Source organism: Triplophysa dalaica, chromosome 5 (genome assembly GCF_015846415.1).
Source record: "Triplophysa dalaica isolate WHDGS20190420 chromosome 5, ASM1584641v1, whole genome shotgun sequence".
Classification (NCBI taxonomy): domain Eukaryota; kingdom Metazoa; phylum Chordata; class Actinopteri; order Cypriniformes; family Nemacheilidae; genus Triplophysa; species Triplophysa dalaica.
This window is the reverse complement of record NC_079546.1, coordinates 12,884,966-12,912,146: the sequence shown is the minus strand read 5'-3', so window position 1 is coordinate 12,912,146 and position 27,181 is coordinate 12,884,966. Positions and strand designations below refer to the sequence as shown.

The 27,181-nt window shown below is 38.6% G+C and overlaps 2 protein-coding genes across 2 annotated transcripts in view; one reads left to right on the top strand and one right to left on the bottom strand.

The window, feature by feature from the left end:
- Window positions 1-276: 276 nt before the first annotated feature.
- slc6a1l (solute carrier family 6 member 1, like) lies at window positions 277-11,966 on the top strand. The gene is made up of 15 exons (XM_056747453.1): window positions 277-594; window positions 1,307-1,645; window positions 3,352-3,483; window positions 3,838-3,938; window positions 6,164-6,273; window positions 6,678-6,810; window positions 7,551-7,685; window positions 7,782-7,885; window positions 8,143-8,267; window positions 8,358-8,470; window positions 8,603-8,734; window positions 8,808-8,910; window positions 10,184-10,284; window positions 10,425-10,592; window positions 11,177-11,966. Exons 2-15 carry the CDS (start codon window positions 1,408-1,410, stop codon window positions 11,279-11,281), a joined length of 1,800 nt encoding a protein of 599 aa, XP_056603431.1. The 5' UTR covers window positions 277-594; window positions 1,307-1,407; the 3' UTR covers window positions 11,282-11,966.
- A 1,675-nt stretch (window positions 11,967-13,641) lies between these two features.
- The window catches only part of iqsec3a (IQ motif and Sec7 domain ArfGEF 3a), a 189,141-nt gene continuing 175,601 nt past the window's right edge, over window positions 13,642-27,181 (bottom strand). The window contains exons 13-16 of the mRNA XM_056747447.1: window positions 22,375-22,536; window positions 19,983-20,075; window positions 19,656-19,702; window positions 13,642-16,515 (exon numbers count right to left, since the gene is read on the bottom strand). Of these exons, the coding sequence (XP_056603425.1) occupies window positions 16,048-16,515; window positions 19,656-19,702; window positions 19,983-20,075; window positions 22,375-22,536 (770 nt within the window). The 3' untranslated portion in view covers window positions 13,642-16,047. The remainder of the gene's footprint in view (window positions 16,516-19,655; window positions 19,703-19,982; window positions 20,076-22,374; window positions 22,537-27,181) is intronic.

The following is a 27,181-nucleotide window of genomic DNA, read 5'->3' as shown; positions in this document are numbered from 1 at the left end:
AACATATACCGTTTAGGTATAAACGTTGAGGCTATTACTGAAAAATTCATGCCTTTGGTGTCATTTCGGGAGACGTCATGCAGTCTGTATTTTAGGCAGCGTGCCAGCTTCATTTTTAAATCGTAACAAGCCCCTTCAGTGGAACGGAGAGCTCTTCTAAAGGGGATATCCCATGGCAACCAAACTGGCATAGAATGGTTGCACACACAACCATATCCTGACACACACCCAATAAACACTAACAGAATGCACACTCTCAATACTGGGGCACTGCGATCGACTCATGTTTGGTAGCCTAAGGCTTTCAGTGTGGTAAAGAGATAATTTTGACAAACTACAGGTCGAAGTTTATTAACTACAGCTCAATACCAGGCACCAGATCAACAAGGCATCGGGGGCCCTGCAGATACAAAGAGAAAAAAAGGGAAAATCTTTGCCATTGCCGGGACCTTGGGTCAGTTTCTTTTGGTTTTGTTGTGAATGAAGGCACAGGGTGGCTAGCACAGACTAGTCATTTAGATTTATTCTGGATTCATGAGTATAACCTTCAATTTACCTGCCTGCACAAGATCCAGGAGATCCAATTTCTCAAAGGTATAGTTTTATATTTATATATTTATTTATGATTTTTAATGCGATTGCTGTCATAAGAATTTAATAAGCTAGGAGCCAAACAATTATAGTACGTAGGAACTAAGCCTGAGTTTTTGCTGCACATAAAAGCAGAAGGTAGAAGAAACACTGGAGATATTTCAAATACTGATATTAAAAATACAAAAAACTAGGAACCTGAAGCAACTCTACTTCGAATTTCATACGGCAAATTACCGCGGCTTGATGGCAATGTCGTTCTCTGAATAACTGTTTGCTAAAGGGAGACTTTCATGCATTAGGTTTACAACAGAAACAGGCTTTATAAACACCCATTCACCAATTAAGTCAATGATTTTTCCCATTGGTTGCAATCTGATAGGAAAGAGTCAATTTTATAAGTATCATGTCTATTAACATAGAGGACGAAAGTGGACGAACCATTCTTGTGTGGTTTAACAGGTCTTAGGTTAAGTAGAAACAAGAAACCAGATAGAAACAAGTATTCTGAAGCAATCTAATATTATTATTATGTGGTAGTTTTGGTTTCCAGTAAATAAGATGTTTAATTTGTTATATCTGCAAAATATAGCAACAATATATATATATATCTAAACCATTGATACTTAAAAGTAAAACTTTAAAGTGTTTTTATTCATAAAACTTTTTTTGATTAAATTCAAAATCCTGTTTTTTGTTTGCTTTTCTGAACAAGCTGAACTTTTGGCTAAACCAGAACTGGATGCTTTATCCTAATAAAACAGTGCTGGACTGATTTGGATTATTGTCAGACTGTTGTGTGACAGTGTTCACATAATGGGAAAGACCGGTAAGAGCACGGTGGACCTCAACTCTCCTTCGGATGTGAAGCAGGCAGTCCCATTTGAAGACCTAGATCTAAACAATGTTTCTGTGGAGACGGAGAAGGATGACAAACTTCCAGACAGAGGATCCTGGAAGGGCAAATTTGACTTCCTGTTGTCCTGCGTTGGATATGCTATTGGATTAGGAAACGTTTGGAGGTTCCCATATCTGTGTGGAAAGAATGGTGGAGGTAAGAGACTTCGAGCATTGTTACATTTATAAAACTGGTAGGGCCTTGATCAGCCCAATAACATCCAAGGGGTTTGAGGAATGTCTTTTAATTTGCACAAATTTGCTTGACCCATTTTCCAAAATAAAATCTCATGGTGATTTGTAATTATTTTACAATGTGGCTGATTTGTATGAATTTGTGTCTCATGCATGGTTTTGGTACAATCTGCTTTTGCCCCAGTAGTGGTTAGGTTTAGGGGATGACCTTTTTCTAATAATCGTACATTCATATCATTCACATTAAGATTATACTTCATACAAAACTGCAACATTTTACAATATTTAGCGTCCCTGTGAGATCAGGTTGGGTTTTCTCCTTTTAGAAATTGCTTTCATTACTACTGTAAATATTAAATATGCAGCGATATATAGGCCATTAATCGGTCAAAAAAAGCAAGTTTTCACTCTAGGGCTATTGGCTGATAGTTTAAAAAACAGCCAATGATTCGAACCGATTTATCCCGTCAATCAAAAGAGGACAGGAAGATTCGATGAATTTGTGCTCTGTATATAGAAAATGTTAAGGAACATCACCAGTTTGACGTTCAATACTAATAGTCATTATATGAATTAATAACATTCAGAAAGTTAAGAAATGTAGTCTTCAGAATCGGAATCGATACCAGTTTTAAATATCGGCTATTGGTATCGGTGGAGAAATGTAGTATCTGTGACTTGCAAATACTTTAGGAGTTGGCTAACCATCTTACCTCAACTCAAACCCTAAAATCACAGCCGCCAAGGCAAATTTAGCTAATAATGGTAGTTTCACGAGGTGGCAAAGCAAGGATAAATGGTTCCCCTAACCCCGCCCCTAAACCTAAACTTTACAGTGGAAAAGTCTTATCTTAAGACAACATACAAATAAGATCGTAGGAAATAGGAATTCCCACGAATGAGCTACCTCGTAAAATAGGTATGAATTCCCTTCAGATTGTGTTGATATTTGCAGTATTTATACATTTGAAAGATATTGCGTATTAATGTACTTTTCACGAGTTCACCTACACATATAACAGTGATGTTGATAGGGATAATGATAGAGCTTGGTTATGAAGGTTATGCGTATTTGGCGGGCTGTCCGGGAAGTGGGCTCCGAGCTCGCCAGATCTATCCGAGCCCGAAACACTCTACCTTGGTACGGGTGAGTGCGCCGAGCTCGGAACCGGTCTGAGCCCAGAGCACACCCCCCGGGGTTCCTGCGGGATATTTAGCTTGGAGAGGAGCAGGGGTGGAGGAGGGATGCTTAATCTTAGGAGATCGAGCAGGTAAGATGGTTTCCCTATTTATTAGCGAGCTTGCTAGGGCTAAATGTGTACAGCTGTGATTGCTGATTATAGACCAGCCGGCTGATTATATGCTCCGGCTCCTCCCGAACTTTGTTAATTAAACATCATTTGATGGATAGTCGTCCAGGATGCCGGGCCTTCAATCCCGTTCCTGGAGGGTCATTGTCTCGCCAAGTTTAGCTGCGACCAAACCTGTCAATTTTTAAGCAAAACCTTGTGGTGTGTTTGATCAATAGCAATAAAATGACCTGCTAGGAACTGGACACCCCATCTGATGTTTAACCTTATTGACCAGTCGGGCACAAAAATATTTTGTGTTCAAACGCCGTATTCAAAAAAAGGATTATATATATTTGCATTACTTTGTACTTTTTAGGAGCATTTCTGATTCCATACTTCACCACTCTGGTGTTTGCTGGCATTCCATTGTTTCTGCTGGAGACGGCATTAGGACAGTACACTTCAGTAGGGGGGTTAGGGGTATGGAAGTTAATACCTATGATGAAAGGTGAGTAATCTGTGCACACACACAGTAGTATAGCTGATTAGGTTTCCTGTCTATTTTTTATTTCATTTTGAAGGTGTACTATATACTAACAGTGACTCATTAGACCCTGAAATAAAAATCAGAATGAAAAATGTATTTATTTTTATTCTTTGAAATGTATTTTTCATCAAAAGTAAGAAAATCTGACCAGAAATCTAAAATCTGTAGGAAAAGATGTTTCTTCCCACTTTTGATAAATCCCTATAGGATCTGAGCAATCAAAAGCAGACATGCCCTTCTGAAATGATTGTGTTGTGACTTGATGAAACACACATATTTTAATTTAAAGGTTTCATTCTTAAACTCTTTTGTCAGGTGTCGGTCTGGCTTCTGTGGTTTTGTCTTTCTGGCTGAACATCTACTACATCGTCATTATCGCCTGGGCTTTATATTACCTCTTCAGCTCTTTCAAAGCTGTGAGTGTCCGTCAAAATCCCAAATCCCTGTCGCAGTCCTTTCTTTTCCTTAAACACCTTACCCTTCATCCAACATCTGTTCATCTTTAACAATGCCTCATTCAGTCACCATCTGCACATCATGGGTGCACAGATTCATTTCAGTCAACATGGAAATCTGCAGCAGAATTTAACAAGGCAATAACAGACAAGTGCATTTTCTGTTTTCATGCTATAAAGCATTCAATCTTAAACTCAATCTTTTGCTGTTTTAGAGGCATTGAATATGTTTTTTGGATGTTTAACAATGGATGTTCATGTTTCTAATTTCAAATAACTTTTTATATTTCACATATTTCAAGTCTATTGTTAACGGTTGTCTCTCTTCTCACAAAACGACTGGATTTCTTCCGGTCTATACAAAGTCCCTCCTTCCGAAACGCTCTGATTGGTAAAGCTGACCAGGTCGTGTGAGTTGGTTCCCCATTTAGAGTGTGTGTGTGAAGATGTCCCACCCATACCATCTCAGCAAGCTTCTGCTTCTCAGGCTGTTGTGATTGGTCGGTGCCCCTCTTGGTGCACGTGAATTCATAAGCTTTGGCTTTTAGCAATAAATAGTAACAATTGCGTCAACTTCACTTCATCAGTTAAAAACATGTGGATCGATCAAATTGTAACGGTGGTCTACTAGTACATGTGCAAACGTCAGTCTTTGAAAGAGATCACATTTTTTCCCCTACTATGGCGAGGGAAATGACACCGGACCAAATGGCGTCAGACCGGTTATATTAATCAACACTGATAACAGAAGCGTTTTGCGTTTTTATATTGGACCTGAGTTGGATAATAAGTAGATTGACCAGGAGACATTTCCAAGCAGGGCTTCAAAGGACGTTTCATAGAAGTGTTTTAGAAGTAGGCTATGCGCACACACAAACAATATCAGTGTATTGCACAGAACAGCTTTCCAGCTGACGTTAAAGTCATGAAAAGCTGTTATTTGACCGTTGGTTATCTTAGAATGTGTGCAGCTGAATTCTTATTACCAGCTGTAGGACTGTGATGAAAGTAAAAGTAGTTTAGCGTGTAGCTCTGTCAAATGTTTACGATCTCTGATAACCGAATACTAGTCCAGCGGCTCAGCCTCTTCTCTAAGGAAGGCCTCGCCCATTTTTTTGGAATATTCCTTTGGGTGGAGGTTAGTAAAAGCTCTCGGAATAGTGACATCATGTACCCGGGAAGTAGAGGGCTGTAGTCAAATTCCAGTCGTTCTCTGTAGTCCTTGAAAAGCAAATTCTGTTAAAACCAATATCTTGCTTGGCACTGAACTTTGTGCTTTATCATTTTGCAGGTATTATTTATGCTCTAACAGCAACATTACTAAAGGTTGAAAAATGGGATCGCAGGGACTGTGGCCTTTAGATAGCCAGATGGCACATCATAATAGGCTGGTGGGATTTTTCCTCTGGTGTCCACTTCTGTAGCAATGTTTAATACACATTGAAACAGGTACATCCCAAATTAGATTGTCAGGTCTAGTGGATTATATTATACTTTATTTAATGTCAAAGTTATTGTAGATAAAAATATGTTTTGAAAATGTGACAAAATGCTTAATAACTGGTTGTCAATTTAATTTGCGTGTGGACAGGAGATGCTTTAACTGGGCTTTAATTCATTGAAAATAATTTTAGAGTAAGTAACCCACAGCATTTTCTATTGCACTGTGGGTCAATTATAATTATACGCTACATTAGTTTTTACCATCCGTGTCTTTATTTGGCGGAGTGAGTACAGCTTCGTTTGTCTTGAGCTTTTCAAAAAAAATGTTTCAAAGTCTGCTCAGAATTGCTTCTGTTTTTCAAAGTCTCTCTTCCTTCCTCTTTCTCTCCATCTCTCTCCGCCCCTTGAGCCCCTTAAGCTCTTTGTGGGTCTGTCTTTTGGTCTAGAGAGTGTTTTAAAAGGCTCCACAGAACACTCAGAGAATAACTGTCTGTTTTGTGCAGAATGAAGTGCAGTTTCTGCACACTGTGCCATGGGAATAAAAGCTCTCCTGTTAAAAGCAGTGCAAAAAGAAGTCTTGAAAATTATTTTTTGGAGACAATGTGCTGCCTTTTCATTTTTTGATGTGAAATCCATTCACCATTCATTGCTTTACTCATTTCGGTTTGTTGTGTTAAATTGTATTGTTCAAGACACTCTTTCTCTCCGTCACTCTATTTCGCTCTCTCCTTTCCATCTTACAGGAGTTGCCATGGCAAACTTGTGATAACTCTTGGAACACTGAGCGCTGCTTTTCCAACTACAGTCTTCTGGACACCACCAACCTGACCAGTGCAGTAAATGAGTTTTGGGAGTAAGTAATAAAATGTTTTATTTAACTTTAAATTTTTTGATGTTAAACCTGTTTGACATCTGTTTCATCGATATCTTCTAAGTGAGTCAAATCCAATTTGGGCCATTTGCTGATTCCGTTCATGTTCTGTTTGTTCTCTACTACAAATAAAATGGATCGAAAGGTAGCCATAAGGTAACCACGAAACATAATGTGTGTTATCAGTTAATCAGTCGCATGTCATAAATGGTCTGACTGAAATGAACAGTAAAAAAAGTAATTTACAGTATTTGACTGCTTGGCTTGTAGAAGTTCTGGATGGTCAGTAACTTAAACATTTTGTAGCCAAATTGGCTGGTCTGTGAAAAAGACGATTTTAAACCCTAAAAATTACCAACAGAAATAAACGTTTGTTTCCTATATAGGAGAAACATGCATCAGATAACAAATGGTTTGGATGAACCGGGGGAATTGCGCTGGCCATTGGTAGGAACGCTGGCATTGTCCTGGATTCTTGTATATTTCTCAATCTGGAAAGGTGTAGAATGGACCGGGAAGGTGAGTGCCTACATTATTTATTCATTCTTATTATTTCTCTTTTTTAGCCTGTCTGTTTACTTTTATCTATGATTTATTTACATCCTTACTTTTGGATTAATCGCTTAAATATACTTATTATGTAACAGGCACTTTCAACCAGTATCTGCCCATTAATATATATGTTTTGTATTTTGGAAAATAAAGTTCAACCAGAATGACAATACATGACCAACACCCAGTGTGGGTCATGCATTTCCCCTAGACAGTCTCCTGATAAAATATCCAGCTTACAATTAAAAAATGAAACATTGAATGCTTCTTATTTGAATGGTCTATTATCAAAGAAAAATAGTGCATGTATTGAACTATGGATATACAGTATTACCAGAATTGTTTTGCGAAAAAACAAAATTTTTTACTTCCTGGTTTAGCCAATAGGAAAATAGCGACAGTTCACTTTGCACTATGAAGACATTAGGCAACAGAGATGTCTTGACACTAATGTTTAATCAATATAAATACTTTTTCCTATAAGGAGAAAGAAAAATTGCACTCTTAATTTCCCGTTGTCTGAGGATAATTGAATTGAATCTACGGCACTGAGGGAAATACATTTTCCAGCAGTCTTTGGCCTTGATGGACACCACTTATTACAGACAATCATTATCCTACACAGCACATATCATGTTCTCAATTATGTAGTAGTTTATAAAGCCTTATAAATGATTCTTTCTTCATTTGTCTTTCATATTCCCCAGGTGGTGTATTTCTCTGCTACTTATCCTTATTTCATGCTCTTCATTCTGTTCTTCCGCGGGGTCACTCTTCCTGGGGCTAAAGATGGCGTCCTGTTCTACATCACCCCTGACTTTAACAAGCTTTTAAAATCAGAGGTAGACAACATAAATTCGGTATCAATGCAGCAAGTTTAGGCAAATAACTTTTTGGTTAAATCTAACAATACTATGTATTCTTGTTTTCTTTCTCAGGTGTGGTTGGATGCCGCCACGCAGATTTTCTTTTCGTATGGTCTAGGTTTAGGGTCTCTTATTGCTCTGGGCAGCTACAACCCCTACAACAATAACGTTTATAAGTGAGAACTATTTGATTCTCTTCAAAGACACAGAAAAACTGTTTATTGCTGTTATAACCTGCCATGCAATCTAATGTTCAACAAATGATGCTGCAGAGGTGTGTATTATACGTGATACAAAATGTCCGGCACAGAAAGGCGTTCAGCCTTTTTTTAATATTGGCAAATGCTTTTATCTAAAGTGCATTATACATAATATGTTTACCTTATATTTTGTGTTTTTTTCTGTTTTGATGTGATTCTCGTTTATTTTGTAGAGATTCTATCATTGTGTGCTGTATAAATTCCTGCACCAGCATGTTTGCTGGGATCGTCATATTTTCCATTGTGGGCTTCATGTCGTACGTCACAAAGAGACCCATTGAAGAACTGGCTGCCTCAGGTCATTACATCAATATTGTCAGTTGTTGTAAAACCATGAATGTAAATTTAAGTTTACAGATGCCTGAAAATGTTTATGGTTTAAATATAGGTCCAGGTCTGGCGTTTTTAGCCTATCCGCAGGCTGTTACCCAACTGCCCATGTCTTCACTCTGGGCTATACTCTTTTTTTCAATGCTCATGATGCTTGGGCTGGACAGTCAGGTACTACACACACACACACACTTTAAACTTTTTGTGTGGTTTTGCGTTAATTGTTAGGCAAACCAGCTGGGAAATTTAATTTAAGATTATACTTCACTCTGTGAATCATATCTGAATATCTCTATCCGTCAGTTTTGTACAGTTGAGGGGTTCATAACTGCTCTGATGGATGAATATCCCACAGTCCTGAGGAAGAGAAAGAAACTCTTTATTCTTATTGTTTGTTTAATATCCTTCATTATCGGCTTCTCCAACATAACACAGGTAAAAATCAAACGTCTGAAGATGTTATCTTCACTCTTTCAATGTAACTCACTGTGCGTGTGTTCTTCTTCAGGGTGGCTTGTACGTGTTCAAATTGTTTGACTACTACTCAGCAAGTGGAATGTGTCTCCTGTTCCTGGTTTTCTTTGAGACAATCTCAATTTCCTGGTTTTATGGTATATTTCCTTGTACAATTTAAAACATTCGCTGCATTCTCTGTTCGCAAGACATGTTTTTCTGTGTCTTTGGTGTGTTATACGTTGCCCATGCATGCATTAGACACGTCAAATTGCAAAAATTAAAGTGTAGGAACAAAAGATGCAAATGCTCACCCAGACCTGCTTGAAACGCCTCGTGTAACCACACGTGGTTTGTGGTATGATTTGACTAAGACCGCCCAAATGTATATGCAAGTAAGGTGGGTGACCTGTCAGTACAATTGCTCCAAATATGGTAAGAGGCGTTAAATTTTCATCACATGCTTGCAGTACTCGACCAATCACTATGAACCAATCATAGCACACCTCGCTTTCAGAGCGATGAGCTTTGTACAAAATCCTCTCGTTTCAGAGAGGGGCAAAGTGATACAAACATGCACGGTATGTGGAAATACAGCGTTTTCTTAACCTTAAATCGATGGAATACAATGGAATACAATTATTGGATTTAAAGTGTAAATATATCATAAATTTGTTGTAAATCCAAGTCAGGTTTTATTGTAGTTCAACTATGAGCAGGATATCGGGGAGCAAAATGGCAGTGTTGTAGTTGATACAAGCGCACACTCATGCAAGTCTGAATATGTCGAGTCCAAGTCCGAGTCTACAAAGTTGTGTTGCACTAAAAATGCAGGCTTGGATACATAGATAAGTAGAGATAATGAATGTTTCTTTCTTTTGATCATTGATTTATCTCAAACCTAACCTTATGTGGACTCAGACTTGACTTTGACTCAACATACTCGGACTAGAATGAGCTGGTCTTGAACTAAAACACTGCTTTATAATCTCAATTTGATTGAAGTATACAGCACAATAGCCACAAAGAAATACGTCATGGTTTATTCCTACCAGAACAAAAGTAAGAAAGAAAGATGCAAAAAAGAAAGAAACATTCATTATCTCTACTTATCTATGTGTCCAAGCCTGCATTTTTAGTGCAACACAACAAAACAAAACAAAGACTGTCCTGACTGTGTTTATATAAAAAGTTAATACACTTACATAAAATTACAATTAAAGTCCTTGCAATAATATTTAAACAAAAGTCATACAGTATACAAGGGCATTGTTCATTTATAATGTGAGGACAAACTACAAAGTCATTATTCTTTGAAAATCTTCTCCTCTGCTGTAGCTCTCAACTAAGATCCCAATTTAAATCGTCTATCATTGTAGATATAGATTTTGTGATAAATCTAAGTGTTGTATCTTTTCTTTCTCTCTGTAGGGGCAGATAAATTCTATGGAAATATAGAAGACATGATTGGTTATCGGCCTTGTGGCTTTTGGAAACTCTGCTGGGTTTACTTTACCCCGATAATCTGCTTGGTAAGTACTTCGCTCACCAACAATGTCTAACAAAAATCACAAAAAGATCCTTTTTTACATTTGTGATTAATTTAGTGGTTAATTACAGTATAACTAAAAATCCTCATGTGCTTAAAAAAACCTTGGTTTTCTGTTTGCAGGGTGTATTCACGTTCAGCGCCATTGAAATGACTCCTTTGACGCTGGGGAAGTATGTGTACCCTGCTTGGGGTCAGGGCATTGGGTGGCTCATGTCTATGTCCTCTATGATTCTTGTACCTGGATATGTCATCTATATTTTCTTCACCACCAAAGGCAGCATCAAGCAGGCAAGACCTTTGACATATTTTTCTTGTTGCCCAAAACATGTAGAAGGATCTAAGTGCAGATAAAAATCTTTAATAAATCCAACCATGAACAAGAATCCATTACATGAAACAAGAACCAGAAAGCACGACAAGGCAACCCATATTACGTACAATAACCAACAACTTAACGCATGAAACACCGTTGCATAAACCACACAAGGACTCAGCACTACACCTGATGACAATGAAACAATAAACCAATCAGAACAAGACACATCAGAAAAGGGAATCAAGGAAAACAAGATAACATGATCAAACCAAAACCCGTGAAACATGCATTGAACACACATATTTAAGCCTTTGTGTTTGGATTTGGGGTTATTAACGCATTTAGATTAAGCACCTCAACCAACCAATATCTCCAGAATCAAATTTCCTTCCATCCTTTCTTTCGCCCTTCAACAAACTAAGAAACTCTTTGAATACATCAATTAGATTCAGAGATTATTCAATAACGTATTAATAAAAATGTAAAAAAAATGTGTACCAAGTTATGTTTATGTGAAGTAATCATAATAGTATTGATTTACGTCTGTCTTTCTCAGCGTTGGCACAAAATGACCAGACCTACTGAGCTCAAAACCCAAGACATCAATGATCTCACGCAACAACCCCTACAGACAGGAAGTATGGGTGAAGCGTCTGTCTGATATAATTTCCTGTTTCCTGTACAATGGGCAGGAAAGACAGTGACCTGTGGTGAAATCAGTATTCCGTTCCATCTGACTGTTCTTGTTGGAAACCACTTGCTTGTCACTGTTATCCTGCGTTAAGTCTCCACCCCTCTTTAAAGTTGGCTTGAGCCTCACGTAAAATGTATTCCTGGAGAAAGGGATTTTGTTTACCGTCTAAACTGTTTGTTTTTTTACCTCTCATGGGGCATGTGTATATTAATCTGTTTCGGCACAGTGTAATTATAGTCATTTTAAATGAATGATCTTAATTTGTAAATATTCTGAAGATCTTGTTGTAAATAGATCATGTTAGCATTCATTTTACATGTCATATGTGTAACATACACTGTAATACACTATTCAAAGTATATCCCATATTTAGAAAAGGCTCTCTGGATAAAAACGCAAATGGCTTTGGAAGTTAGATGTGACATGTAGTACCTTATAAAACATGATTTCCTAATCAATGTGACCAACATGTTTCTTTTTAAAAGTAATTGGTCTTTCCACACTGAAAGAGAAAATGCTGTGCAACACATGATATACAACATATATGATTTTCATTATGTGTATATGTGGGCCCTGATCTTTTTTTTCTGGGCGGGGCTTTTAGGACTCAAAACAGAAATCTATTATGTGGATTACAAAATTTTAAATATTGTGTCTGCTTTGTCCATTTCTTTAAAAACTGATACCAATGCTACAAAAGTGACTTTTATTTTGATTATTTCATATTTTTCCTACTAGATACATGTTGGTTGGTTTCAAATGTTAATAATGGTAAAGAAACTGATCAAAGAATGGTGCCATGTATTCCCTATTGGAACCAATGAATGTGTTACTAGCACCATGCTTTTTTCCACTTTTATAATAAGCCTAGGGGGGGGGAGTTTAATGGTAACCATGGCTGAAATGCTAACAGACATCTATCTCCAGGTATTATAGACCGCCTTGGTTAGGTACTTCAACTTGAATCAAGTTTTGTGGGCCGAAAGGGGGATCTTACTTGCAAGGGTCCCCTGGTGGCCCGGGGCCCTGACTCGAACAATGTACATTCACATCACAGTAGACAGATTGCACCACGTTACTTAATGTTAGAAGAGCATATGTTGTGAAAATGTCAACAATTATACATCAATAATTTCATTAGAGGAACTATGACCTTACCTCACTCTCGCCATTGACAAACAGTAAAAATCCAACAGCAGTGAAAAAACCACTGTGAATCTGAACTACTACCAGAAAACATGAACTACTACCAGAAAACATGTATATAACAAGTGGTAAGCAGATGTGGGAAATCTTGGTTGTCCATTACTTTGGATTAAATTTGCAAAAGGCTATACTGTATCACATGGTCCTAGTGATGCAAATCCCTTATGTACGTCTGGATTGGAATAGAAAGATAATGTTTCACTAATATTTCGATGGTGTTCATTTACCAAAGAGACAAATGGACAAAACATTCATGTCTTAAGAATCTTCTTAAGAATGTGTCTTTAAAACATCTATTACCATCCAGTCTTCTTAAATCAAAGTTATGTTATTAAATTGGGTGGGAATTAAATGTATCTAAAAATTTTTTTTGTGCTTTTGGAACAAAGAGCAAACGAAGCAAATTAGGCACTTAATTGATGATTAATGAACATAAATAAATGCTGTATAAAATGCTGTATTGGTATTGGTAAGGTATTGGTTAACGCTAACAAATACCACCTTTTTGTAAAATGTCTCGGAGGTATTCAGTGAACATGCCTGTCAAGCTCCCAAAAAAGATCAATAAAAAGGTATCATAAAATGCATCCACGCTAAAAAGTCAGTGTTCTAAAAGGTTTTCTGAAACCATACCAATTATATTTGAGAAATAGACTAAATGTTAAGTATTATTGTTGCAAATGCATCCCAGTCACAAAAAGAAAAAATGACATGTAATGTTAAAATGTTGCTTTTTCTATGTATCACAGCACCTTCATAGTGTGTCAGATTAATAAAAAAAAATATATATAAAAAAAAAAAAAAAAATTTCCAATCAGAACAGTTTGTGAAAATGTTATAGAAGTCGCACTTGTTTTTTTAATATTATGACATTTATGGGTAATGTGTTTTCTTACATGTGAAAGGCAAAAGAGAATGGAGCATCTGCTAATGAAAGAAACGGGTGGCTCATTTATTTCGGAGGATTTCATGATGTTCAACTGACAAGCCAAGGCATGATGAATCTGGTTGTGTAATGGTAATGAAGAGATTTGTGTATTCGCTACACCCTAAAACAACCAGTGTATTTCATCTCGAAACATTATCATACATAAGAAAAACGACACAGTGAGTAGACGAAGAAAAGATCAGATCGGGAGCTTCAAAGAGCAGCAATATAATTATGAAACAAACATCCTATCATATATGAAAACAGAGAAAAGTAGACACACAGCTATATATGACACACCAATGGTTTTTACTATTAATACAGCCTAATAAAGCTTAAAGTCAACATGAAATCAAATTATGAGTTCTAGACTTAATGTGCCTGTGAAATGTCTTTTCTTGTTGTCGTCACTTATGCTACGAGGACTGCTGGTTAATGTTAGCAACAGGTTCAAAATAGCTATTTTTGCATTGCGTAAGCTTATGATGACTTACATTATTAATAGTTAACACGGCAATTGAAAGTTGGCTAACGTCAATGTATGATTAATAACTCCAATAATTGCAAATAGTACCTGGCTTCAAAATGACAAAACACTACAAAAATGTTCTTCGAAGTGGGGGCGCTGGTATTCCCCTGTTTAAACATCCAATGAAGTCCCGTTCAACTTTAAAAGAAAAAAAATATTATATTCCTTGAACATGTCACATTACTTAAGTAAAATAAGTCTCAATGCAATTAAATGTTGACTTTAAAGGTTGTGTGGATGACAAGAAATGGCTGCAGCTGCTGATTTATATGCTGATATATGATAGCTACATACAAGCAAAACAAAAAATAAACAAAGCTATTCATTAGATTTTCAATTCAGCTGAAAACGTATGATCAAACCAGACAAACATTCAGGTTAAAGTGTTTTGTGCCAACGATGTGCATCTCGTTTGATGTTTCAAGTGTCACTTGGCTCGCAAATAAGTTCAAAGTTTTAGCTGTCAAACGGCAGAATAGTTCGATAGTGCTGAAAGTTTGTCTTTTGGGCGTTCTATATAGTTGTGAGTGCTGATCAAGGTAGACGTTACATTTTCAGAGTCCGGTGATGATAGTGGTGCAATATCCCGCCATCATTTCATCAACTCTTAAAATGTCAGATTAACATACATTGTCCACAGATAGTTGCTGGGATCAAATGCTCTCTTCACAAGGGTCTTATATGTTCCAGGTTGCTACATAAAGTTCAAGTACAAGCATTAATATGTCTCAGTCTTCTTTCAGGTACTCCCTGAAATTCCTGAGCGTGAGAACAATAGCCGTTGCAGACTGCGTTCACTGGCTCTTTTTTTAACATTGAGCCACGATACGTTGCCAGAAACTGAAGACCCTTTCAGATGACTTGCGTCGGAACTTTAACACACTGTTCAATGCAAGCATTAAACACCATGGACAGAGTCATAAAAAGGCGACTTTAAGTGGATTTTTTTAGGTAGTAAGAAATCTGGTGTACACGGTCAACCGCGAAAGCAAACAAATAACGTTAGCGAAACATGTTAGCTTAAAACAGATTCAACAGTTTTGCTCTGAATTTGATATGATTTTGTGTTGTACAACTTGTTGTATCCACAAACATACTGTATGCTTTTTCCTTGACACCACTCGAGTAATGTAATGGAGGTAAAGCACAATTAGTTTACCTTAAAATGTTGCGTTATAACGTTTTAATTTTCATTTATTTGTTCCATAGAACATAATGCATGGGAAAATAGTGCCGCAAGTCAGGTGAAAGGCCCCCTAGTTTTCTTTTCTAAATAACACACATATATAAGTTAAAGGAGTAAGACATTTTCAAAGACAGGTGATAAAGAAGTAATTCACATTTCACAGGAATACAACATTGGCCACATAAGAAAGGGAGGAAGAAACCGTTTTTAAGCTTAATATCTATGAACGTGTACCTTAGAGGGACTCTAAATGATCGCAGTTATCAGCACAAATGCTTGCTCTAGCCCTAAGCGTTCAACAGTGCAAAAGTCCATGGTGGAGGGTGTCCTCATTATGGCACATACAGTATAATTTTTCAGTCAAGTGCGTATGTACGCTCACACATACACACACACACATTCACACAGTAGATAGATTAGTAAGATAATAAAAGCTAAAAGGATGATATGACATACCAGCTCCCACACAAATGCAGTGAAATTGAAATATTTTGGGGTGTCACATTTTCCGTGAAATAATTTTGTCTATAACAAAACGCACCAGAGAAACCCTTTCCAGAACTCAACAGTACAACTTCTTCAGAAAGGCTTCAGAAAGACAGAAACCGTTATATAAACCTGTTAAAACTACATAACCTTGAAAATACACAGTAATGAATTCAATCTTATTGGTTGTTTCACATATCTGCAAAGTCAGTTAAATACCTATTATTATATCTTCTGCTTTAATGTGTTACCTTAAATATAGTGTATGCATATAGATAGCATTTTTTCATTATATTTCCTTCATTTATATATATACACATATAGATAAATATGGTCAAAAGTGCCCCAGAGTGTTTTTTAGTTCTTAGTTTTTTATTTAAACTATGTTGGTTTTAACTCTATATTAGGCTACGAGAGCCACTTGCGGTCCTCTGCAGTGCAAGACGGGGATCTGGGGGTATGTATTGATGGGGGTGGTTATATGGGGGTGGTGGTGGAGGTAGAGGGGGCTGTGAACCGTCTTTCCCCCCCTGGTTGCTTCCCCCGTCAGGAGAATGCACCGGCGTGGAGACCACAGACTGGATGAGCTGGTGATGAGTGGGGCTCTGGCTGAGGAACGCCTCCATGCGTCCGTGACCGCCTTTGTCCAAGACGATGACCTTGACGATTTGCTGGCACTGGATAAGCGTGTCGGGTCGTATCTCGGCCAGGGCCACGGGCTGGTGAGAGTGCACGGGTGAGGGACTGGCACATTGCAACGGAGGCTGCTGGAAAAGCTCTCTCTGGTGGTTGAGAAGGGCGACGCTCTCAGGGCTCGGCGGCGCCGCGTTGAGCTGGTACGTCTGAAGCCTGTTGTGAATTGACACCTAGTTTAGAAAACAGTCAGAGATAGCATCATATGTTATAAGACTGTCCTCCTTCTACCGACGTCAGCCCTCCGGTGAACACACATCACAATAGACATGCGCAAGGTGTTGGGTGTGGACGTGGCACAAGGGGTTCGCTTGGTGTTTTACGAGTGGGGCAGAGGGTGGGAAGTGGAGGGGTTTCGGGACTGTGTATTTGTGTCTCTAAGGTGTGTGGTTGTTATGAAGAGGACACTGAGGGTCTCTGTGTCTCCCTTGGAAACCACTGTTGCATTATAGGAGGAAAGAACCATTCAGGAAGGAAGGGAGGAGGGGGTATAGAAGGAAGTTGAACAATGGGGAATGGCGTAGTTGGACATCTACAGACGACACCCATTGGAACGCATGCCACCACTATAACTTCAGCTCATACTTATGGTTATATGAACAGTCCTAAGTATTAATGGGACGCAACTGACATAAATGATGCTTCGTATTTTGTAACGTCACTGGGGTGAAAGCAGATCATACCAATCCACTTGACTTAACCACCTAGTTACGAATTGTCATGGTATTGTGCTGGCACCTTATATTACTTTTACAAACAACTCTTGCTGACTTCTTGTCGCCTCCTATTGTGACACTTCTCAGAACATTCCTGGCCTCTGGGACTGATGACTTGGCTGAGTAATTGAACTGAAGTTCGCAGTTCAGAAAGTGAGTTTATCCAGCTTGATCTCAGGATAGATGTAGGTTCTAAAGGGCTGGCCTGAGGGCTAATGCAAGACCAACTTCCTCTTGTAAATCAATCCTCCTGACTGTCGGACAGCTGGGACACAAAATGACTGACAGTGCACCACCGTGTTTGAAAGCAGAGTGGATAAGGCTATTTCAGTTGAGAGAGAACAAAATGCCTGGTGACAACAGAAGGTCCAAGTAATTATGTGGCTCTCCGTGTATATAGGCGAGAGGTACAGGTGGGACTAACTCTACCAATTCACTTTAAATTACAGAGGCACCAAGAAGAATGTTAACGGCAGATTCACAGGAGTGATGTGCTGTAGCTTGTTACAACTGAGATAGGGCAGAAATATAATCATTACATGCAGATTTTTTTATATTTTTTTCTGTGATTAAATTGACAGATGGTTATTTAACAAATGTTACAAATAAGACGTATTTAATTAGTATTCATTTAAATTGTCAGCTGGATATTTTTGGGGGGCCCAAGTAAAATCTGGGGGGGCATTCCACCAAGCCCCCCCAGGCCCAATCTCACTACATTTTTAAGACCATGTGGTCAGTTTAGTATCAATTTTACTTCAATCCTTTGAATGTTATACTGAATAACCTTTTTTTAATTTTATATAACACATTCTGTTTACATCCACTAATCCCCTCCGGACAGACTGATGAGCACTAGACATGTTATGAAGTGTATTAAGCAGATACTGAGTCATTTCAAACTGACAGGTGGCTTCGCTAGTCTATACTGGATGGTTACCTTGCATATACTTTTCCTGAGTTTTACCCCTCTCTCTCCTTCAGGAGATGGATTGCGTTTCCACTGACCCCTCTGCTGCGTACAATGTGTTCTGACAGTCCTGTACCCTTCAGGGGTTTGTGGGGTGCTGACATTTGCATGTGGGATGATGAAGGTGAGGATTTGCAGTGCCAGACAGGAAGTTTCTGCCACTCTGATTATGTTCAGGATAATGGCAACTCACTAATGTGCTACATCTAATAGCGGTAGAAAATGGAAACATCCCTGCAAACAGTCTAAAATGTATGCTGTTGGATTTAGAAAACATACCCACTAATATGTAATCCTGCACATAAAATGAGTAATTATATAATATATGATTATAATGAAATATCTCATATGATAATTATATCTGATCATCTTTTAAAATAATAATATCATTTTTAGTTCTGTTGACTCTCTTCGCTCTCTCACCAATTCCATTTCACACTGCGTCAACACTATTTAGATTTCTAATATGTTGTTATAAGATCATATCCGGAGGGGGGGAAGATGTGACTAACTATTAAATAAGGCTGCCATGTCTCAGTGAGAAACAAGCATAGCTGTTTGAATAAAATGCCAGTCTGCCGTTGTGTCCTTGAGTTGCCTAACATGCACAGGATATGCTGTAATGTCATGATGCTAATTGAATGGCCCTCTGGTTATTGTATTTTCAGTAAGGCTTTGTTTTGCTCCTGTGTTCTTAATATCCCCACAGAGATGTGATAGTGCTAGATCACATTAATGTTGGAGTTAACTGGGGCTTGTTCTCTAGGTTGTACAATGGAAACACTGAGAAGGGGATTCGAATACATGTACTGTGATATAAGCAAATACTGCTAGAAAACGCGTGTGGTTAAGTTGGATTATAATTGGTTTGCAAATAAGATGCAGGGTTTGGAGCTGATATTATATGCTCATAAATGGCGCAACTGTTCAGTGAATTTGCTCTTAAATGTTTTCAGGCTGGATTGTTCAGGATTGGATATTTTCAGTGATTGGAAAAAAAACTGTAGTTTTTATTTTTTAGTGTTAGCGCTACTCATTTATTTGTTTATGCGTACCACCGCTACCGGTTTATGAATGATTTCAGATTTGTGATGGGATATTTGTTTGAATTTTCCATAACGGTTGGATCAGGTTGGGAATGGGCTTCATTTAAAATCCATATACAGACCTTTAAATCAGATAAGGCCATTTTCACCTAATCTCTGTTGGATGTTTCCTTTTTTTATCATATTTATCCAGCACTTTAAATGTAACCTCTTTCATTTAATTGAATCTCTCTTTCTTTCAGAAACTTGTTCAAATCAATTTTCCAGATCGTGTTGGTACCAGTCTTGGAATTCCCCTCCACATTGTGCTTTTATTTGAACATGAAAGGGGCAGCAATGCACAGATGAGTGCCTCAGATCTGCTGTTGACTTTGGTTTGTGGTAATACCATCGAAAATGATTAAGGGTGAAAGGTTGTTTGGTTCAGTTGTCTGGTGTTTTCTCGCCAGGAGGAATATACGGGTGTTGTGCTATGTTAATGTTCCCTAACTTTGTATTCTGAGCTGTAATCTGTTGACTGTGTCTGGCAGACGTTTCTGGGGGTCTGAAAGAACTTACCTGTCAGAACACTGAGCTCTTACCTCTACTGCATTGTGTCCACCCTGTAATGTGTTCACCTCCTGTTTGCCTAATCAAAAACAATAGAAAATAATTGGATTTTGAAATGATAATAACTTGAAATAAAGTATGTAATAATATTTATTTTGAAACTTGACGATAAAAAAAATGAGATTTTGTGCATTATTTTAATGAAAACTCTACATAAATATATAGACAAATACATAAATATGGAATATTTACTTAACATCAACTGTTAAAGTGGTCTTGTCATTTTATAAGCCAGGACATTCTTCGAGTTTGGTTTCGGCCTACTCGCAAATGAATGTGCATAGTGAACTATATTGTACCTGAAAGAGAACCTTGTCTTCCTCTCAACTCAAGCTGTGTCCCGTTGTTCTTGATGGCGTGAGTTTTGGCACCTTGCTGTTTCTCCAACTCCCCTACACACAAAAAAGAGCTGTGAAGGCATAAAAACGCTCTACAAATAAAAGCCACATGCTCACATACTCTCAACTTCAACAGGTCCATCTTTGAACACCAGAGGTCCAAATAACCAGACTTTCTCCCAAAGCTTGATGATAATTGTATGCCATTTCTAATCTTTTAAAGGATTTTTTCGGTTTCGAGAGATTTGTAAAAAGACCCTGGGCCTGCATCAGGACCCTTTTAAGGAAAATGAGCCTTCTGGTTTAATGAAGCCATCTGAAAAAAAACACTACACAAAGAATAGCCGAGAACCACTTATCGGGTTACAAAACTGAGTGTGGTACCATATTAAAGGCATTCATCGAATAATGAAAGATGTAATGAATGAGCACCAACCGGCCTCTGCAGAACACACACTTTTATGTCCACGAGCACACAAACTTGGTCTTTCTCCCTCATGGAAAACTAAAGACGTGTTTCGACAATCTATTTCCGCTTCCAGGTCTTTCTTTAGTGTTTTGAAGGATATAGGAAAGCCTGACACATTTCATTTATTATGTAACATCAAAACGTCTAAAAAACGTTTCTTAAAGGACAGAATGATGCAGGAAACTGGGGTAAGCAAACAAATACATACACACATACTGTACATTCGTACAGAAATAAAAACAATAAAGACCAATAAATTAGAGAAGCTATAAAAAAACAGAAATTGGGAAATATAACGATCAATCAAAATATGTAAGTGACTTCTCATTTTTATGAAGCACTATTTTGCTTTTGCCAATCTGATTATAAAATAGGTGAAAGAAAATCTTCACATTTACTCTGAGCCACACCTGGTGATTATTGTAGAGACTTAGGGGTGGTCACTTTAAAAATTGTATGTTTATTTAATGTAAATAAAAATGAAGGAGCATTAAACATTTTGTCACAAGTGGCAACAATAAGCTCATTACACAAAGCTTTGTCTACAGTAGTCTTGACGCTAAAAGGATAGGAAAGAATGGGATATGAACAATATGAACAGTTTATGATGTCACACTCTTGGACTTCTTTTTATTAAATAATACACAACATTAAAGATAATAAAGAAAACATAATGTGAATATATATATATATGCGGTATTTCTTTTCCTGCAGCATTGAAGTCCTCATCATTTTCTTGTAATGCAACATCGTTTGGATGAGCTTGTGTTGTCATTCTCCAACATTCACATGTGTATGAATGAAAGACAATGGAACACAACATCAAATGTCCTGCCAAGCACTCTATCATTGTAGCAACAAGCCGAGCACATCCTTCACCGCTCACTTTTTTGAAAATTTGTAACCAACCAATAAAGTGACAACCAGCATCTGGTTTACTGCAGCTGCCAACAACTGGGTTACTTCTGTTAACCAAGCCAATGGGCAGCTTTACACTGTTACCATGGAAACACTGTGCAGCATTTAAGCAACGACTGCTGATTCACATCACGAACCAGCAAAAGGCACAAATATAAAGATGCATGTAAAGGTTTGAATATTTTATCTTCGCACTTACTATAATAATCACAATTTCAGAGCGAATTTGGATGCAGCATTATTGAATGTAACATGCTAATAGTGTGTTTGACAATTGTGCTTGTTTTCTACCCAGATTTTTTTTATAGAAAGAATCATGTAATATGACCGTACCATGGTATTCTCTAAGGGGTATTTTTTCTTGCATTATAATGTAAACCGAATAGTCAACATGATATTTTGTTATTTAGTCTTTTATGAAGCAACATAAACAATAAAGTAAAAAACTTAAACAAATTACATTTCATGTCCCATTCATGGACTATTAAATACTTGATATTCTATAAATATTACAGAATCTAGAGAATTTATATAGACGGTTTCATTGGATGCATGCACCTGGCCCAAAGTTAACTTCCGATCTGTGTTCGGTTATAATTGAACCATTTACTATATATTTAATTTATTTTAAAATGAACTAATATTTTACTGTATAGAAATTGTATTAAATTACATTAGAACTACTTAACAGTTATCGATTATTTGCAGTGGTCTGTCAGAAGTTAAGTTTGGGCCACATAATGTTGTATGTGTTTTTGCTGTTGAAACCGTCTATATATGTTTATGCCGATTATATACTTCATAGCTGTATTTGGATTTTAGTTACAGATCTGTCAGATGATTATATTTTCATATATAATCAAATATACATTTTCTGATGATGTCGTAGGTTACACCATCAGTAAATGTCACTATCTCTCTCTCAAATGTTATTCAGTCTCTCACACATGTCCGACACAAACTCACATTCAATACGTATCTGCTCCATCTCTGACACCTCGGTGATGGACTCCTTTAGGTCCTCGACGAACTTCAGCAGCTCTTCAGCGCTCTGAGCACAAAAATTCAACACCTGTTTCTTGTCAGAGCCCGAACATGGAGACACAATGGTGATCGCATGAGGAAAGTCTGAAACAGACAGAGAGAATGACTGATAACTTCACCTCCCTCACATAAAAACACGGCCATATGTCAGCATGTTATTGATACAATGTTATATGCTCATAACAGCTCCATTGTTGGTATGATTCCATTCCATTCCATTTTCTACCGCTTATCCGAACTACCTCGGGTCACGGGGAGCCTGTGCCTATCTAAGGAGTCATCGGGCATCAAGGCAGGATACACCCTGGAGGGAGTGCCAACCCATCGCAGGGCTGTTGGTATGATGTTAAATCTAAATAACAGTTGCACAATAGAAAGTGTTCTAAATTAAGTAAGAAAAAACAAAAAGCGTCTCTTTGTAAAAACCATGGACGGGGATCAGTAGCGTGTGTGCCTGGGTATACAGGGAATATAGGTGCATAAGGGGCCGGGGATTGGGGACCCGCATCCAAGAGTTATATTCATTCCGTCTAATACTGTAGAAAATTACTAAATGACTGATCTCAGATCTGTTCTACCCTTGGGCAGATATGAGTGGGTCCTCCACAACAAAACATTTAGAGTGTAATACAATTTGCTGTATTGACAGAAGTCATGGTTGGAAGAGTGAAAGAGCCAGATGTAAGTAGCTTAATGTTGAATGTTTGACAACTATATTATAATATAAATATTAGAGCCGTTCACATTTTGCGTGTAAAAACAAGTCCAAAACGCTGGGTGCGTCACTTTTACCCTCTTTCTGGCGCTTTGGAGTTTGTGGTCCCTTAGGGTCTGCAGTTACGTGACACTTAAATAACAAACCTGAGTAAACAACCAATGTCCAGTAATGCACAACGCAGTCGCGAACAGACGGGAGGGGACCCGTTAAAAGTTTTTGCATATGGGCCCGGACCTGACTTTCTACGCCACTGATGGGGATCTAATTTCTTTGTTGCCATTGCTAGCTAAGAAATGTCTCTTCTACCATTTAAAAAAAGTCACATAAACATTGGAATACAGTAAATTATGTGAGCTGTTCGTGAGCAGTCGCTGGAGAAGCTGCATGAGAAAATGAGGCATCTGTTATTATCTGTATTATCTGTGTCACGACAGGTAAGACATTACTCTGTGACACTGTCCCAGCAAAGCCTCCAGGAGAGTAATTAATATGGGTAAAGTTGTGAAAGATTAATTATATATGATTGTCTCACAAGCTAAAATGTTTGTTAATTATTTTCATTAACAAGATATGTTGGCTGTTAAACATTCTTTTTGGCATTGTGGGCAAGATAAAATATGAAGACTTTTGTGGGCTGCCAAGGACTTTTATTATATCAGGCCTGCCCATAAGAGGGGTAAGGCGGCCATTTTGGGGAGGAGGGTCTTCTTGTTTGGTGAGGTGGCATGTTTTGGGGAGCATCAGCTCTGGATCAATTGGCGCACTTCTGAGGATCATGAGCTGGGGAATAACTTGGTTTTGAATGGCCGTAACCCAGTGGATTCTACATTTTCACCTTTGGGGACATTGGAACTATTTTTGTCTTCATTTGGATTTTTGTTACCTGCGTTCCATATCTCATCAGAAAAGGACTGAGACGACCTACTGATGAGTACTTTGATTATTTTTTCCTTTCCTTTTACTTGCCTGTGGATTTATTTACTGGAAGCTACATCCAACGTTTCAATTGAAGAACTTTCATTCATGGGACTATGTTTGTTTGGGTATTTAAATGTCAATAACCTTGTTGATGTTTGATATTATTGTAAGACCAACAAGTAAAAGGCAACAATTTGGTCAAACGTTTCCCGTGATAGTAATTAAACCCTTCTGAAAAAAGTTGTGTTTGTTACAGATGGTGGCCAGTACGGGCAAGCAAACATTTAAAAAAACTGTTTGAAGTTCGATATTGTGCCTTTTATATTTAAAACTAGCTTTGTTGGTTTTTGACTGTGAAGCATGGATGACCCCTCTGGTAATGTTGTTGAGCAGGCTGTGGCTGAGCATGTCGAGTGTTCAGAGTCCCTTCCTTATCAACCTTCCCCTGACTTATCATACAGAGAACCAGTGCCAGTCATTGAATTAAGTTCCTTGATGAGTGACATGTATATTGACAGTCATAGTCAGGTGGGAGGAAGTGAAGAGGATGAACCTCCTGTGATAAATCCTAGTAGGGAAATGCTGGAATCGTTTGAAACTAAAATAACTATTCTCTCTTCAACTCTTCAGACTCTGCAGACGGAGGTGCAAACAATTAGAAATGATTTCATTGCCTGCAACGATAGTATGGTTAACCGGGAAGCCTGTTTCAGGGATGCACTTGACAAAAGGATCGATGCATTGAAAGATGGAATGAACCGATCATTGGCCCATTTAGAGAATGAGATGGTGAATTGTTTCAAGCGCCGAGACGAGCAATGGAGGAAAGAAATGGCACGCATAAAGACAACTAGTACCCCAGTTTCGCTCCACCATTTCAGCCATAGTCTTTCAGAGGCAGGGCCCCTTTCCTCTGTAATTTCATCTCCAACAGCTCCTAAGCCACCTATCAATTTGGAATTTCCCTCCTTTGGAGAACATCGTGAAACTTGCGATGTCTTGGAGTTCATTGAGAAGTGTGAAAACTTCCTCTCCCTTAGACCCCTCACAGATGTGGAACTGCTAGCTACCATTAATGCAGTACTAACTGGCCCGGCGAGGAGTTGGTGGGTGGCTGAAAAGTTAAAGATACACAACTGGGATGAGTTCAAGGTCTCCTTTATGACTGCTTTCCTTTCTACTGATTACCAGGCTGAGTTGGAAGACAAGGTCAAGGCTATGGTTCAAGACCCAAACCAGAGTATCCGCGACTTTGCATACGATTATAGGGCCCTGTGCTTGAGATGGAAGGACGACTTGCCAGAAGAGGAGGTGGTGAGGCGAGTTCTCAATAGTTGTAACCCTTCCCTGGCAAGTAGTCTAAGAGGGGCTGTGCACACCGTGGAGCAGCTGGTAAAAGTGGGATCTTTAGTGGAGAGGGATTTGAATTCAAAGAAGGATTATTGGGCTCGAGTCAACCAGCTCAAGGGAACAAATGAAGGAAAGAAGAGTGCGGCATTCCGGCGTGATCAACTACCCAAGTCGCCAAGTACCTCCGTTCAACATGTTTCATTGATTCAAACAACTACACCACCTCTGCTAAAAGTTGTTATCGGTGTGGGGAATTACCACATCGAAGCCATTGTTGACACTGGTTCAACCTATTCCTTAATGAAAAAACAGCTATGGGAAGTGGTGAAAAAAACAGAAGATCGCCTGCTGCAGGGTTCAAGTAAGACTTTCATTGTGGCCGATGGAAAGGCTCATGTGTCAGAGGGTAGAACCCTTGTGGATTACGATTGGCATGGAATGGTCTGGTCCATCGACACCTATATAATGTCAAATGAGCAGCTGGCATTTCCCCTGATCCTTGGACTTGACTTCCTGAGACAAACCAGGGTACAATTGAATGTTGCCACTATGAGCTATGAGTTGATGGTTAAAGGGCAAGTTAGAATATACCCTTTTCTCCAGCAGCCTCAGTGGGAGCAGTCATGCGTTCTAAAGAGGGAACAGGTTACCTCTTTGTTCATGGCTGTACCAACCGCGAAGGACGGAGAGATTGAGATGGCATCAGCAACTAGCATAAAGGACGTCATGTCAAGACACCAACCAGAAATCCAACCCCTCTTAAATAAATGGGCTACGGTCTGTTCGGGTCTAGGGAGAACTAAACAAGCTACTCATCGGATTATAACAACGGATGACCTGCCAATACGGTCGAAAGCGTATAGAGCTTCTCCCTTAAAGAAAGAGGTGATGGAAGGCGAAATTGATAGGATGATGCGGGAAGGCATTATCGAGCCTTCTCAATCCCCTTGGGCATCTCCGGTAGTACTTGTTCCAAAGAAGGATGGAAGTCTAAGGTTCTGTGTTGATTATCGCCGTCTTAACTCCAAAACCCCCCAAGATGCTTACCCGATGCCGCTCATCCATGAAATACTAGAGTCATTACATGGTGCCAGTTATTTTAGTACACTTGACTTAAAATCGGGATATTGGCAGGTCGAAATGGAAGAAAGCAGCAGGGAGAAGACAGCTTTCATAACCCCCTTTGGGTTGTTTAATTTCCTGACCATGCCCTTCGGGCTAAAAAATGCAGGGGCTACGTTCCAGAGGTTGATGGAGAGAGTGTTGGGTAAACTTAGAGGAAATGTATGCTTCGTCTACATAGATGACATAATTGTCTATTCCCCAAGTAAGCAGCAACACTTAAAGGATCTTGAAGCTATCTTCCAAAAACTGAAGGAGGCAAATCTTACCTTAAATCTTAAGAAATGCCACTTCATGAAAGCAGAGCTTAAGTTTTTGGGACATGTGGTGTCTGAGCAGGGAGTAAAAGTTGACTCTGACAAGGTCGCTGCCATCAGTGAGTACCCAATCCCGCAAAACCTGTTGGAACTTCAGAGATTCTTGGGGTTAGTTGGGTGGTACCACAAATTTATTCCCCACTTTGCTGAACTGGCTGTCCCATTGAATCAACTCAAGCGGAAAGGTGTGAAGTGGGCATGGACTGACGAAACCCAGTTAAGCTTTGAGAATCTCAAATATGCTTTGCAACACGCCCCTGTATTAGATCATCCTGACCTGTCGCAACCATTCCAGGTCCAGACA